The sequence below is a fragment of the Lepisma saccharinum genome, chromosome 9 (assembly GCF_977018435.1).
Source record: "Lepisma saccharinum chromosome 9, izLepSacc3.1, whole genome shotgun sequence".
NCBI classification, from domain to species: Eukaryota; Metazoa; Arthropoda; class Insecta; order Zygentoma; family Lepismatidae; genus Lepisma; species Lepisma saccharinum.
This window is the reverse complement of record NC_139237.1, coordinates 65,574,827-65,592,124: the sequence shown is the minus strand read 5'-3', so window position 1 is coordinate 65,592,124 and position 17,298 is coordinate 65,574,827. Positions and strand designations below refer to the sequence as shown.

At 37.3% G+C, this 17,298-nt stretch overlaps 1 protein-coding gene across 1 annotated transcript in view; it reads right to left on the bottom strand.

Moving 5' to 3' along the window:
• Positions 1 to 17,298, bottom strand: part of dpy (fibrillin-like protein dumpy) — a 474,963-nt gene that overhangs the window by 130,171 nt on the left and 327,494 nt on the right. The window contains exons 93-103 of the mRNA XM_083128311.1: positions 11,528 to 11,863; positions 9,447 to 9,752; positions 8,636 to 8,941; positions 7,954 to 8,274; positions 5,659 to 5,988; positions 4,481 to 4,798; positions 3,866 to 4,201; positions 3,270 to 3,575; positions 2,083 to 2,388; positions 1,188 to 1,505; positions 285 to 614 (exon numbers count right to left, since the gene is read on the bottom strand). Coding sequence (XP_082984437.1) covers positions 285 to 614; positions 1,188 to 1,505; positions 2,083 to 2,388; positions 3,270 to 3,575; positions 3,866 to 4,201; positions 4,481 to 4,798; positions 5,659 to 5,988; positions 7,954 to 8,274; positions 8,636 to 8,941; positions 9,447 to 9,752; positions 11,528 to 11,863 — 3,513 coding nt within the window. The remainder of the gene's footprint in view (positions 1 to 284; positions 615 to 1,187; positions 1,506 to 2,082; positions 2,389 to 3,269; positions 3,576 to 3,865; positions 4,202 to 4,480; positions 4,799 to 5,658; positions 5,989 to 7,953; positions 8,275 to 8,635; positions 8,942 to 9,446; positions 9,753 to 11,527; positions 11,864 to 17,298) is intronic.

Genomic DNA, 17,298 nt, shown 5'->3' with positions numbered 1-17,298 from the left:
TTACAGAATTTTTGCATCGTCAATTTCAGAATACTGAAACTGAGCAATGGAAAGCAGCATTAGAAATTATGATTTTTTTTTTCTGTATTTAATGTTTAATATAATTGAAGTAAAAAAGTTAAACTGCTTCTAAAAGTAGGAAATAAAAACAATATCTATCCTTTTGACAATGTTAAAATATAAGTGAAAAAAATATATAGAAAGTATGAAAAAATCCACAGAAAATGAAAAAAATTATAAATCCCTGAAGAGAATTTTGTTAGAAAATGAGAAAAAATGCTCACGTTCAGGGGGCTGTGGACTGCAGAACCTAAACGGATCACCCGTATAGCCTGGATAACAGGTACATGAGGGCAAATGATTCACCACTTGACAGTCGGCATTCTGGCCACAGGTACCCGGACAAGGATCCTGACACTTGTTACGAATACAAGCCCTGGTCGGGGAACAGTCTGTGTTCAATACGCACTCTGGACGACAACCCTCGTAGGGATTCCCTACATATTCTGGGAGGCAAACACATGAACCGGCTCCGTTTCTCTCTCTGCAAACAGCATTTGCTCCACATGGCGATGGCATGCAGGGGTTGGGACGTTCCTGGATCGTGGGTTCAGCTAGAAACAACACACAAGAATATTCCATGGTTTACTTTCTTGGGTCTACATTCACATGTTGTAGCATACTATGATTCCACCCAATATTTTGTAAAGCCATGAGATATACAGAAGTTTTTACATGAAAAATGCAATAAAAGGAATTAATAATAGCAGCAAATAATGAAGTGAGTTGGAACTCTCGTCATTTTGTCAATCTTCCATAAGTATCCTCAGTTAATACTGAATTGAGATTAGAAGCTAAAAGTAAGTTAATACACAAAGTGAATTAGTGTTGACTTATCTTTTGCTCCTCCTAACCATTCTTCAGTTATGCACGATTGAGGTAACATCATGAGTTTTATCATTTTTCATTTGTATCTTGATTTAAAACAACTTCTAAATAATTACAATTAAAAGTACTTGCAAAATCGATCTATTCGTGGCATTCTCTGGTATAAGATAAATGTTTGAAACATTTTTAAAAGCAATTCATATCAAATCAAGGATTACATTGGAAGTTATTTGATTGGATATTGCAACCATAGATAATTGTTGCACTCATAAAGGAAAGAAATATGAGAGTTATCTTACTCTTTATTAACGTGCACTGGGTGAAAGGATCACCAGTGTAGCCAACAACACACATGCACATGGGTGTGTGACTAACTACTCGGCATTCAGCGTTAGCTCCACATGATCCTGGACAAGGGTCGGCACACTTCTGATTCATGCATGCCAACCTGCTTTCGCATTCACTGTTGCTGACACATTCTGGCCTACAGTTCGGAGGGGCACCTTTGTATTCTGGCAAACACGAGCATGACGGACTATCTCCAACAACTCGACACTGTGCATATGGCCCACATGGAGATGGCTGACATGGATTCCTTGGTGGTGGAGGTGTCTCAGCTAAATTGGAAGTGGGCATTTAATTAATACAGTATGATGTACAATGCTAAAAAAATTCCAAAAAAGCTATTAATTTACTATTAGAATTTTAATGTGATTTTGCTTCTAATATATTCTTCCTAAATAGAATATTCTCTCATTGAAAAACATTAACAAATTTATGTATATAATATGGATGTGGACTGATATAATTTCTTTTGTATGTACTGATAGAAAATTACAAATATTCAATGAAGAATGTGTATGATTCATGCACCCCATTAATTGTGTGTCCAAGCAAGTGATTGAAATAGATTTTGCCTTAGAAAAAGAAACTGTGTATATAGTAGATATTTACTGTACAAACTGGGAGTACATGAATTATGCCTTTACATTCCTTTGAAGAAAAGCAAAAAGCTACAATTTTGAACTACATTTCAGATACATTTCTCTAATAGAGAAAGGACCACTTAATCTGTCTCATCCTTAATATGTAACTCAACTACGAATGATATTCTACAAGAAATGCATTCAACAAAGTGAACCAAAAAATTTGAGCTAACGTAACAAAAAAAGCTGAGGCAAACTTGGAACTTACGTATAGGTTGGCACCTAATAAATGGATCCCCTGTATACCGGGGTGGGCAACTGCAAATAGGGTTGTGGTTAATAACCTCACACTTGGCACCAATGCCACAGGTACCAGGACACGGGTTCCTGCACTTCTGATTAGAACATGCTTCATTCTGGTTGCATTCAGAGTTCACGATGCATTCAGGCCTGCAATTTGGGGGGCTACCCATATAGCCTGGCACGCAACTACATACAGCTTGTCCATTCACTTCACGACACTGGCTATTCGGGCCACAAGGAGATGGGTTACATGGCTGAGTCACCACTGGAGCTGATGGAAGACATTGGCAATAATGTAAAATTCCTCACATTGTGATGTTCTTGTTTTCATTTTTGCAAAATTGCAATCTTTTCTTTGTTATTCACTATATCAATATACTCTTTATTATTTATATTTCATGCTGATTAAAAGGCAATCATTTGGATCTCAAATGCTAACTGGTACTGTTTACAGCAAATTTAACCCATTCGCTTACCATGCAACTTGATCTAAAATGCACTTTGCTTAACTAATCTAATCACTAATTCAATAACATATGGTGACTATAACCACCAACAGGTGGCGGCTGATGCTTCATGAAAGTTTTCATTGGCATACAGGAGGTTCTTATGAAAAACTTTTGCCTCATATTACAATCACGTAGCCTATATTGTGAAAGTAATTGATGAAGAAAATATTGATTATTATATTGAAAAGGTTCTCCACAGACTATGAAAGGGATGGAGGTAGTGTTGTTGAAAGTAACAAAAAAACAGCATCAGTTGCTAAGAAAAAGGTATAGATCATTTGCTTTCTTTTTTCAACAATAGTAAATGGACTCAAGTATTACAAAAAAATACTTTCAATTTTTGTTGTTATTAGGTAAACAGTTTTGAAAATAGAGTATGCAGCAAAGCTATAAGATTCAGGACCATGTAGATAAAAAGGGGTTTGACAATTTAAAGGTTTGGAACTGATATCTAAAGGGTAAGCGTATGGGTTTAAAAGCAATAATGTGAAACTTTTGTTCACTTTGCATTATGAATGCAAAACAAATAAAATGAAGCCATGTTATTTAAAACAAAATACTAAACTGAATGTGAAAGTCATAAATTCTTATCAAACTTTTATATATAACGTACGATAGATATGCAATATCAGTAACATCTTACTTGGAACAGGTCTGCAGCTAACAAACGGATTCCCAGAGTATCTCTGAGGACAACTACACATGGGAATGTGATTCACTACTTCACAACGAGCATCTTGACCACAAGTACCAGGGCAAGGATCCACACATTTGTTTCTGATGCAAGCCCTATCGCGAGGGCAATCTGAGCTGATTACACATTCTGGTCTACAGCCCCTGTACGGATCTCCCGAGTACTCCGGCAGACAGGAACAAACTCCGTCCCTGCAGTCTGCGTTAGGGCCACAGGGGGATGGATTGCAGGGGTCACTTTCCACAGGTGCTGGTACTGGAAGAGTCATGGGGTTCATGCTGTTAGCAGTGTGGGGAATATCAAAACAATTTACATTTCAAGAAAATCATTCTGACTCATTTTGTCAAGGAAAATTAATGTTCTACAGATCTGACTAGATAAGATCAAGTTTTAAAGTGTACATATTATCCTTGCACTAAAATTGATGTTATTGGATTGAAGATAAAAGCTTTGAGTAAGATCATTAATATTTAAACAAGGAGAGTAACAATGTACTAGAAGTGACTCTCAAAGTAAAAAATGAAAAGAATAATAGAGAAGCTTACACTCTGGTGGTTTGGGGAAGCAATTGCTGAAAGGGTCTCCTGTGTATCCTTCAGGACAGGAACACACCGGAGTGTGATTCATCACGTGGCACTGAGCACCAATGCCACATGACCCAGGGCATGGATCCTGGCATTTCTCCCTCATGCAGGCTCTGTTGCTGGCACACTCTGAGTTGATAACGCACTCAGGGCGGCAGTTAGGGGGACTTCCTATGTATCCAGGCTGGCAAGAACAAGACGGGGATCCACCTATATCCCTGCACTGCGAGTAAGACCCACATGGAGAAGGTGCGCAAGGGTCTACATGAACAGGACGTACAGGTGGTGGGGAAGGTGCTGAAATTTGAAGGAGTGATTACATATTCAGAAAGTTGAGGAAGAAGTTTTTATAGTGAATTATAATACGTAACTGACAATGAGAAATGAGTGTCAAGTAATTGCTTGTCCTGTGCACTGAAAATATTTGTACTGTGTAATTTTGCAACAGAACCAAATTGAAACTGAAGAAAACTTTATCACAAATGCAAAAATTAATTAGAAAACTAGCAAAGAATTAAGTTTGCAACTGTTTTAACATGAAAAATAAAACACAAAGTGCAAAATTAGGATGCTTACGTGGCACTGTAAAACATCTGCTGAACGGATCACCAGTGTAACCTTGGAGACAACTGCAAATTGGGCTGTGGTTAACGACACGGCACTGAGCATTTGAACCACATGTTCCAGGACAGGGATCCCGACACTTTTGGTTTAAACAAGCCCTGTTTTGTGGGCATTCAGAACTGACAAAGCATTCTGGCTTGCAGGATGGTGGGGTTCCTACATAGGATGGTAAGCAGGAACAGACAGCTTGACCGTTCACTTCTCGACACTGACTAAATTGGCCACATGGAGATGGACTGCAGGGGTCTGATGGTTCTGCCACAACCGGAGCTATGTACAGGAAGTGGAAGAATTAGAATGCATGCAGTTTGGAGACGAGTATCAGAAAAACAAAGCTGGTAAGAAGATACTATATCAAGGATATGACTTTTTTTTTCTTCTTCTGGAAAATTAATCTCTAAAAGAAAGATTGAGTTCAATATTATTGGCACTTTAATGTAAGATAAATTCGTAATTCAAAATGAGCATAGCTTTGAATTCAGAGACAAAATAAAAGCCTATCATAAATTAATCAAAACTTGTAATTGTAATTTGCTAAGTGCATAATTACTTGTCACAGTTTAAAATGATCTTCACTATTTTGAAAATTTCAGCTCAGTACTTACATATAGGTGTAGATGTAGATGGAACTGAATCTTTTAAGATTTAGGTAATAAAATCTAATTTGAGTAACAAATTATTGAATTTGCATTCAGATAATGAATTAAATGTGGCTAATTTTGGATTTGGGTATTTTAGATTCTACTGCCTATCTCTGGTAAAGCTTAGCGTGGAAACAAAATTAGGAAAAAGTTCATCTTTGGTTATATTACAAAACACTACACACTATACCAGGAATCTCTCAACAAGAGAACAAAAACAAGTCTCTGTACAAGTAGTGACTCAAGAGGATTCAACCAATGCATGAGAGGGGTAAACATGGCTGCAACTACCAGCCATTTGTAGCAGTGTGAACTGAGAGACAGAGTGTACTTCCCTTCACTTAAACCTTACGCAGGTGTTATCAATCTTTTTCTTTTTTTTTACAGTGATAAGCTGGAATTTGCAAAGAACTGAAGAACTTAATAGAACTGTGATGAACCAAGGTACTACACTTTAAAAAGACAGGAGAAATAAAAAAAGAATCTTACTAGTAATGGCATGTGGGGTGCAGAATCGGAATGGGTCTCCAGTGTAACCAGCACGACATGTACACGAGGGCAAGTGATTCACGACTTGGCACTCTGCATTTTGATCACATGTGCCGGGACAGGGATCTTGGCACTTATTCGTAATGCAAGCTCTGGTTGAAGGGCAATCAGAATTCAATACACATTCAGGGCGGCATCCCTCGTATGGGTTTCCAACATATTCCGGCAGGCAGGCACAAGAACCTGCTCCATTCCTTTCCTTGCAAACTGCATTAGCACCACATGGTGACGGTAGGCAGGGATTAGTCACTTCTTGTGTAACTTGTTCAGCTGGAATTAAATATGTCTTGTTACATGTATGTTCCTCATTATGTACTTCTGTGCTCATATAAGGCATTTTCACTTGAAAGATTAAATAGTTTGACAAAAATGAATACAGGTATTAATTGCTGATAGAAAGTTTACTGATCTTTCGACAAAACATTAAAAGGCAAACTTTAAAATTATGTACGAGTGATCGGTTGAAACAACTTACATAAATGAACACAACCAGTAAACACCTGAAATTGCAACTAGCAGGTACCGAAGTTTATGTTCCCTGAATGGGCCTTTGTTTGGAATGGTTTTATCACAAGCAGTAAAGAGGCACTGTGTATTGATTGATTGATTGAGTTGGTGTTTAAAGTAACTTTATGCACAGTAAGGATAATCGGAACTGGATCTACAGTTTAAAGTGGGATCCGAACCACTATGTGCCTCCACCAGGAGATGTATTGTGTAGATCTATTGTTTAGTAGTCTCTGGTCATCACTGAAATTCCTGTGGCTGCAGACTTTTCCTACCTGCTAATTCACACCAAAGATTTTTGCCTTGACATTCCAAGTCATGAAACTCATTTTACTATCATGTATCAGTTTTTGTTACAAGACTGAGACCAATAACTCTGAAGAAAACTACAAGAACACAAATCCACTTTAAAGCATGATAAACCTAGCAGGCAACAAATCCTTCTTCTTCTTCTTCTTGAGGCGCTACAACTTCATGTATTGAAAGTTTTGGCCTTCTCAACAACATCTCTCCATTTTTTCCTATCCCGGATGCTCTTCGTCCAATTCTTTACTTTCATGTCTTTCAGATCTTGCATTATTTCATCTTCCCACCGTTTCTTTGGCCTTCCTATGGCTCGTGTCCCAAGTGGTTTCCATTTATATATTTCTCTTACTAGTCTTTCATCAGACATTCTATTTACGTGCCCAAACCATCTTAGTCTTTGTGATTTTATGAAATTTATGATATTTTCATTCCTGATTAACTTGTTGAGTTCTTCGTTGGTTTGTATTCTCCAATTTCCATCAGGTTCTTTTAGAGGGCCATAAATTCTTCTTAAGATTTTCCTTTCAAATATTGAGAGTTTCTGTTTACATGAGTCTTTGAGGGTCCAAATTTCGCATGCATATGTGGTTATGGGTCTTATTATGCTACAAATCCTTCTGCACCTCATAATATTTGCAAATGAACTTGCTTCTTTATTCTCCTCCCTCACTCCCTGCACTTCATTAACAAGTGGCAAACAGTATAGATTGATTGTTTAACATCCAAATCAATAAATATCTATTAAAAAATAAATGTAAGTTGTTGAACTGTGCATTGGGTCAATTGATCGCCAGCATAACCTAAAGAACCAACATGTATGATTGATTGATTTGGTTTATTTCACTTTGCTTTTCTGCCACTTTTGGTTAATCACGAAGACGAGGATAGCGATGATATGATGAAACTGATGAAGGGACATTCGGAAAAAACAACCATGCCTAGTCTGGGATTCGAACCTGGAACCCCTGGAGTCATAACATGCTGTGCTAGGAATACACAACCTGACACTCGGCATTGTAACCTCAAGACTCACCACAAGAATCCGAACATTTCTCATTAATGCAAGAAACCTGTTGTCACATTTGAGTTGTTAACACACACTGAACTCGTTTGGAGGGTAACCTGTATAGTCTGGTAGATAAGAGAACTTGAGAAACTTCCAGACTAAGAAATTAAGCTAGTCCTTTCTGTGGTGTGGATGTCCTGACAAATTCATACCTGTAGCATAAAAAACAAGACGTCACTAAATGTGTGTCATACCAAAAGTTGTTTCAGCTGATCTCTTTTGCATACATACATTACTCTGTCTCCATTACAGCAATTTTATATGAATTTTTCTCTGATTGAACAGCATTGTATGTATACGTATAATAGTCTAAGTTGAGAGTTTAATCTGAAATATATGTTTAAAGAAAATCTTACGTTGTTGAACTATGCATTGGGTGAACGGATCTCCAGTGTAGCCTACAGAACACACACACATAGGCGTATGGCTGACAACTCGACACTCGGCATTGTAACCACAGGATCCAGGGCAAGGATCGGAACATTTCTGGCTAATGCAAGCCAACCTACTGTCACATTCGCTGTTGCTGACGCATTCTGGCCTACAGTTTGGAGGAGAACCTGTATAATCTGGTAGACAAGAGCATGATGGGCTGTCTCCTACAACCCGACACTGTGCATACGGTCCACAGGGAGAAGGCTGGCATGGATTTCTTGGTGGTGGTGGGGGTGCATCAGCTACAAGTGGAATAAAGGCATATTTTATTCTCAGAAAAGGGCAGTGTGTAAAAAGAAAAAAAGACTGTGGAATTTTCTGCACTACTGATTATTTGCAAGACTTGGTTAAAATCTAATAAAATTATGGAAAGTTTCAAGTTTGAGATAAAATTTTATACTTTTTTCTTTTATTAATTTGAACATTTCCTGCTTCAATTATATCAGCTTTATTGTTGTATATGTATAGTCCAATAACAACAAAATACTTGCCAAATGGCATGCAGTAGAAAGATAAGAAAATACCTCAAAATAACTTCCAATGAAAAAAGCTATAAGTTGAGAACAAAAATTTTACAAAACAAGAAAAAGGAAAGAAGCTTACGTATTCTTGTGCATCTGCTAAATGGGTCACCAGTGTAACGAGCAGGACAGCTGCATATTGGATTGTGATTCACAACTACACACTTTGCGTTAATACCACATGTTCCAGGACAAGGATCTCTACACTTCTGATTGAAGCATGCTTCGGTAGGGCCACAATCTGAGTTGACAACACATTCTGGCCTGCAGTTTGGAGGACTACCCATGTAAGCAGGCAAACAAGTGCAAACAGCTTGTCCATTCACTTCACGGCATTGACTGTTTGGTCCGCAGGGGGATGGGCTGCATGGTTGCGATATTACAGGTGCTGATTGTTCCAAAGAAATTTGAATATCATTAGAAATTTCATCAATCATTAGTTTAAGATGTAGTAGTAACAATGAGACTGTAGTGTTGGATTAAGTCTGTCAATTTGAAAGTATTAAAGTAGTAGGCTGCTACGACCATATTCATTCAAATAAAAGCTCGGATATCAGGTGATATCATTACAAATTCTACAATAGTGTGCAAAGTACTACATCTTCAATAAATTCATAAGAAAATGTGTGAGATAATTGACTTCTTGGTATTGTGTTGATAAATCCATAAATTAATATGAGAATAGAGAGTAACTGAAAAGTTGTAACATAAAATATTTCAATCTTTATAATTATTCAGAGTATTTTATAAATTGCTGAGATATTGGCTAATATTCTATTGAAAACAAATGCAAATCTAAGAAAAATCACTGAACTATCTCTATCTCACTTTCCACTTTCAATTTATTTGCAAATATTCTTTCTTTGCTATAGGAAACAGAAAATTATTCTTACTCTTCATAGGCTGACACCTCACAAAGGCATTCCCAGAAAATCTCTCTGGGCAGCGGCACATTGGAATGTGATTCACGACATCACAAAGAGCATTTTCGCCACAAGTTCCAGGGCATGGATCAATGCATTTGTTTCTGACGCATGCTTTGTCACGGGGACAATCGGAGCTCAAAACGCATTCAGGGCGACACCCAACATATGGGTCACCTGAATACTCGGGCAAGCAGGTGCAACTTCCATCTCTGCACTGGGCATTTGGCCCACAGGGGGATGGGTTGCAAGGGTCTGTTATTACTGGGGTTGGAGCTGTAATGAATGAATTCAACTTATTACAAATGGAGAGAAAACTTTCAATTTATTCTCTATTATGCAAGAGAAACTTATGTAACAGTTCCTTTAATAACAATTCTTCATCTCGGAAACAAAACTTATTCTAATTAAAGCAGGAGTAATAGTGTTTTATCACTGTAGTTAATATTAAAGGTATTTATGCATTAACTATTTCACGTAGTTGCTACTAGTCACTGTACTATCCTAATACAAAATCAATTCTTGTTCTTGTGTTTTCATCATGCATGAAAAAGCAATTGATGACACTACATCTTTATAGACTGGCAAAGTCAACTACTTTAATTAAAATCTTGTCATTTTTATGACACAGAATGAATTTTTGCTCTGACTTAGTGCTGAATGGAAAGCAATTGTAAGTACAGATCATTATTCTTGGTGGATGTGTAAAGAGTTAACTCAATTTGTTTTTGTAATGGTCACTGGTCACACACCTCACATTGCAGATATGAAGTTCATGGAAATCAGAAACTGTGAAAACTACAATACATCTCTTTGGTGTGAAGCATCTTTATTTGAATATGCAATTTCTTTCAACAATTCAGTATGCATGACACCAATGAAAAATCATTATGCATGTTGCTGGAAATATATCTTTAATAAGTTATTTGGTGTCAGAATCAGCATAATTACAGGAAGGTTTCAACACAATAAGGTTGCTATTTTTGGCAAGAAAGCAATTCTGATACTTATAAACATTACAGGAAATGTCCATTACATTTCACTGGGCAATCGATTTTATGCGTATACTTCTCTAGCTTTGAGTGTAAATGAATTCTTCGTTGAATTAATGAGATGGCAACTACAAATGATGGCTTAGTCTGAGTCTGTATCCAAGACCCCTAGCTCTGCCGTAAAAATCAATTTGTGTTTTGTGCACTGTTTATTTATTTATTTATTGAGCTTTGAAATGTAATATAGCAATATGTTTTCAGAGGACTGTACTGACAAAAAGGATTCATCTTACAAGAAACAATTCAATTGAAACTAAAGGCATATTTCAAATAAATTTAGACTTTACTGATTTTATACCTTTGCGTGATCCTTAGACACACAGAAATGGAGGTTTCTTACATAGGTTTCGTATGGAATTGCATTTGGTGACAAGTTGTCAGTTGATAAACTATAAGCAAGTAGAAGGCATATTCATGTTCCAAGGTCTCCTCTTTTTAAAGTTATTTTTCAGGAATGGGAGCAGATAAAAACATCAGAATTGTTTTTACAGTGCTGGCATTCTTTAAAGTTGTGAGAAACAGACAGCAGTATCATCCGGCTCATAGAAGGCTCATGGCACCAGGTGCCATTAGATGCATTTTAGACACTACAGATGGTGACATTCATGTTCAAACAAGAGAATGTTGTAGTCTGTTTTCTCCTCTTGCTGTGGACATCATCCATTGACATTTCTTGTCAATTGGGTGAAACATGAAGAAATTGTGTTTGTGGGTGGGTAATTTGGAACCACGTCTTTCATTCGCAAAATATAAGTTGTCAACTTTGGTGACTAAATTATATGCATTATTCACGAAATGGTATCTAACTATCAAAGTCTAATTTCAAACCATGACTGACATTCACACACAAAAAGTTTGACTTAACGTGCTTTGTACATCCACCAGAGAATCAAAATTAAACAAACCCTCAAAGAATTGACATTTCTAACTGTACAGATTCAGTACTTTTATCTCAGTGTTTACCACTTTACAATAAATATTAAATGAAAGGACTCTTACGCTCAGTAGGCCTTGGGAAACAATTGGTGAATGGGTCTCCAGTATATCCCTGCAAACAAGTGCACATCGGAGTATGGTTCACCACTTGACACCGTGCACCAGCACCACATGAACCAGGACAAGGATCTTGACATTTTTCTCTCATGCAAGCCCTATTGCTAGGGCATTCAGAGTTCACGACACACTCCGGGCGACAGTTTGGAGGACTTCCAATATAACCTGGCTGACACGAACATGATGGGGATCCTCCTATGTCTCGGCATTGTGAGTATGGGCCACAAGGGGAAGGAAGGCAAGGGTCCACAACTACAGGTCTTATTGGTTGTGGGGAAGGTGCTGAAATTTAATATTTCTCATTAAACTGTTGCCCCTAAAAAAATTGTTGTGGATAGTTTGTTTGAATTGAATGCTGTTTTTCTGGAAATCACATAGTGATAAAGAATGAGTAGAACAAGAATTCTTTTAATCTCTGAAATAGCTTTTGTAAATTCACTGACACACACAAGTTTCCATATCACAAGGAGAAACATTCCCACATGTACATGTGCAAACTTCATTGTCAAAATGTTGAGTGCTTTTAAGCAAGCACAGACTTCTTGCAACATTTCACAGCCTGAAAATCCAAAAAAATATTCTCACTAGCTTGCTTATTCCACTTATTTGATTCACTGTAAAAGCATTTTCACAAAATTTTACAGTAAAATGTGTATAGTTGTATACAGAACAATATCCAGTAAAATTTTAAGTGCAATGCACTTTTAAGGAATACGTAACATCAGTCAACTATTGGCATTCACATAAATACAAGCAGAAAATTCACATTATCATCATTATGCAATAATATTCTTTTCAGTTGATGTACAAAGAATATACGAGGGCAAATCAGTAAGTCGGTTCCACGATTATTTTTTTTTTTAGAGGATTGGATAATCACACCAAGGTGAACTTTTGGGTACTGAAAATGTCATCCGACCCGAGGTCATAATGAGTGATTTTGTAATGTAAAAGCCATTGGGAATTGGTGTCGGTGGTTCAAGGCCGGTTGCACCAGTGTCACAGACGAGGAGCGGTGATGGTCACTGTCTTCTGGGACATGTTGGGGGTACTGCTGGTGGATTTCATGCCTGCTGGCGGAACAATCAACGCAATGTCCTACATTGCCACGCTTACCAAGTTACGACGTGTCTTGCGTGACAAGCGATGGAGTGACCACGTCTGCCTCTTTCACGACAACGCAAGGCCATGGCGGTCAAGGAAAAAATCACCTGGTACGGCTGGGAAATCATGGAACATCCACCATATAGTCCAGATCTGGTGCCCTCTGATTATCACCTCTTTGGCCCTAAGAAGAAGGCATTGTCTGGCCAGCACGTCTCGTCTGATCATGAAGTGCAACATGCTGTGCGGCAGTGGTTGCAGCAGCAGCCGACGACATTCTATGCCACTGGCATATCCAAATTGGTGTCACAGTGGGAAGAATGCATTGCCGTCGATGATGGATATGTAGAAAAATAAGTAACGAACTGATACTCCTGCACACCTATTGTCGTCTTGTTTGAACAATAAATTGCTGTGAAAAAAATCGTGGAACCGACTTATTGATTTGCCCTCGTAGATGATCATGATTCATGACGAAACTAAAATCAATCAATTATGTACTTCTGACAGTTTTTGCATTTTCAAGAAATACTAGCTCCGTCTAGTTCGCTTCACTTTTTGACTCCCTCTGCACTCTTGCATCTAGTTGGCTACATGGTGCAACACTGACTCGTCCAGTTGTTGATTCCGTGTCAAGTAGTGTATTTTGTGTCCGCTTCATTTGCACTACGTTCTGGAGAGGTGTAATGTGTGGTGTATGCTAACTAATCAAATGAACATTTTAACCAGCAGACAGGCATTTGTTTAATCTTCTGAACTTGAACATCACTATTTGTCTACTTGGTTGTATGCAATTTCCTTGCACCAGCCTGACAATGGGATGCACCTGCACTACACCTTGTGCCAAAAAGTGTAACGAACTAGAAAGGGGCTACTGTGATTTGGTTTAGGGTGTGAGACTACTGGGATACCCTGTAGAAAACACTGGAGAGGACAATGAACTTTCTAAGCAGCATAAAGCAAAATAATTATGATTAAAAACTATTTCAAGCCCATAAGTAAATGTAAAATAGGCATTTCAGCATCGAGGGCTATATACACCTATCTCGCGTGATGCAGGGAAAAAAAGAAAGGTAAAGTGTTCCCCTGTGCTTAGCACCACGCCATGAAGGCGTATAGGCAGGGAAAATCCCTTACCAAAAACCTACATAGCATTTTAAAATATTATAAAAGTAACAAAACTGCTGGGTGTTAAATCCCTAAACTAACAAACAAACAGCTTAAAATATTTTAGCTATGCATCATAGAAGCTAGTTCAAAGTTGTCACGGGTGCCTTGACTTAATTTAGTCTCTGGCTGAGGAAGCATCACCCAACATAGAGGATAAATTGTCAGGGAGATTCAAGTCACAGCGAGGGCTGTGCTGTACATTCAAAGCAACACCACAGGACAAACACAATGGAAGATAAAAACCACATAATAAATGAGTCTGTGTGTAAAATCACCGTGAACGATTTGCAGACGTTTGAGCGAGACTCCCTCAAGCCTGCAGGGACAATAAGCGGCAAGTGGCAAGCAACATTTGTCACTTGGAAGCAAACAAAAAATAACCACAACTTTTTGCACCAGAGAAGTGACATGACGATATCACTCAGGCTGGGCAGTTTTCTCATTTTCTCAATGTTCAGTCATGTTGCCTTAATCTATTGGTCATGATGCTTTTTTACTTATTGCTTGCTGCTTGTCACTTTGGTCTGAAATCTCCTTTAGAGCAGTGGTTGCCAACTTTAGTGAGACTGCAGTCCAGTAAATCTTTACTTAAATGTCAATGTCCTTATCCCAAAAACTTAACTCATAAATACCTATTTATTTAAACTTTATACATTAATTAACATGTACTCTTGAAATTAATAAATTATGGCATAACACTGAAGAGTAGTAGTTCGATCAAGTCTAAAGCATGGCTGCTTGACAAATATAAAATAGGTTTAAGTTAGTTATCAATCACTGGAAATAATGAAATGACAAATTTCAGAAGTGCCTCTCTCAGGTAAAATTAATCGCATGGCCTAGCAGTTGAGAAACACTGTCTTAGAGAACTTGCAATACTTAATGCCAGATTTTGTACAGGTAGTGTCACAATGATAATCCACTGAACATCAAAATAATTAGAGGAGTTCTTCTAAAATATTCACATAACCACTGTTGTATATTACAACTTAATACAATAATTCTTATTTTTAAAGTGTTTTCTTAATATTCTAGGAACATTTCATTTTAGAATTCTCATAGGATGAAACCAGGGGGAGAGTTGAGTTTGATTCTAAGTCCACTTCAGGTACAGAAAGAATAATCGGAACTTGCCATACAGTTTAAAGTGGTGCGTTCTGAACTGGCTATAGAATACAGGATCCCCTGATTACAATGCGACAATTTTACCCCAACACTATTGTGGAGGCACCAAGTTGGGGGGGGGGGCACAAACAGAACTTTTATTCAATAGAGTGACTAGTCGTGTATGGTCATGTGTGTGGGTGTAAGCCTGAAAAAGTTCTGGAGAACTACAATAATATACTGGTGCAAGAATAAAAATAAGATTTATTGTATTATCTTGTAATAGCTATAAAAGTACAACCTATGGAAAATAAAACTACAGTAGCATGCAAATTAATACGAACAAGATGCAAACTTTTTGAGGTATACAATAATCTTAAAATACGTTGCAGTTTTAAGCTTTAGTTTCACTTTTTTTTTTCTTTTAAATAACTGCACATTCTCTCTCGATAATGCCCTGTGCTATGAACAACGATCCATTTTTACTCAATAGTTCATTGTTGAAGACCCGAAGTGGAGTCTATTGTTGAAGTATTTTATTATCGTCGATAGACGAAGAGTCTGTTGTTTTACAAGTTATGTGCCAAGCAGAAGGTAAGTTTTTTTTGTGTGAGTGGTTCTCATTTCGGCTGCTTCCAAAATGGATACAACGCCACACAAACGGTCGAGTAGCAGCCGAAATGAGAACCACTCACACAAAAATACTTACCTTCCGCTTGGCACATAACTTGCAACAAAACTGACTCTTCGTCTGTCGACGATAACAAAATACTTCAACAATAGACTCCACTTTGGGTCTTCAACAATGAACTATTGAGTAAAAATGGATCATTGTTCATAGCACAGGGCATTATCGAGAGAGAATGTGCAGTTATTTAAAAAAAAATTGAAACTAAAGCTTAAAACTGCAACGTATTCAAGATTATTGTATACCTGGAAAAGTATGCATCTTGTTCGGATTAATGTGCACGCTACTGTACTTTAACCCATCCATTCAACACACTAAACACAATGAATGGAGAAAAGCATGATAATAATTTTTGAATTGAAGAAGAGTAGCTATAGATTTTCTTCACGTCATTCTCTAGCTTGTTCATGAAGAAATAAGAAAAATCACATGTTATCCCAGCCAGATGGTTAGAATTTTTATATTTTACTTCCACAGACTAATCGTGACAATAAAGATGAATGATGATTTGATGTAAATGATGAAGGATATTCTCAAAGAAAGCTCATGACAATGCAGGGTGGCTACTCTAAGACCATGTTATAATTCAAGCATATTTTCCGGTTTTCAAGGAAAACTTTCCAAAAATGTATGTATAAAAACTGAAGGGTACAGGCAAATATTTTCTTTATTTTATTTTTAATTATTGCTTATTAGCACATTAAGGAAATGCTTGTGATTACACAAAACAATATTTAAGAAAATTAAGACACTTCAGTTTGCAAGAACATGCACATGCGCGAACAACAAACAACGAACTGATACTAACGCAGTCAAATTTCGGTCATAAAGGAACTCTTAGTTCACAAGCTCAGAAAAGGTTAGGTTTGGTGCCTTCCCATGACTTGCTACTTCCCATGACTTGCTATGTCTGCCAGATAGATTATTCTGCAAAGAATATTAATAAAGTATAGAGACTGAGAGATTTCTGTTTGTCTTTCTCTGCAGCTTTATTATTTTCCTTCCTCGATAAAAATAAATGTTAAACTGTGAAAACATACCACAGGGCATTTATAAATACGTATGAATTCAATGAGTTTTGGATTAATAAAAGCTACAAATTTTCACGTCTACGGAGAAGAATTCATGCAGAATTCATGTATAATTCCCGGAGCAAATAATTCATGCATAAATCCCGGAATGCAAGCACAATTCAATCCCAGAATCTCTGGTGGTGAGAGCATGCATTGACAACTTAATGCATTCAGCCACCGAGGTGGTTTGTAGTGTTGGAAGTACTTATTGAACTGCTGCCATGCTGATAAATAGACTATTCAACATGTATGGCAAATATTGCAAGATGTATTTTTATTGGGCGTAGAAAGTGTAACAATGAGCTGGAAATATCCATTACATGAAAGCAATTTAATCCTACTTCCTGCAGTATAATATCAGTCATTTCTACACATATCCAAGAATACGGATAAGAAAAGCACGCTGCAGGTAGAGTCAAAACTGCTAACAAGTATAAGTAGGGTGCTACACTGTATAATCGTGTTCAATATCTCCAATGTTCATAATGGCTTGTGTACAGTCAGAATGCTGCATTCTTGTGGTTATTTAAAAGTATTGTTAGCTTATGTGCAAGTAATGAAGATTATACTCATATCTC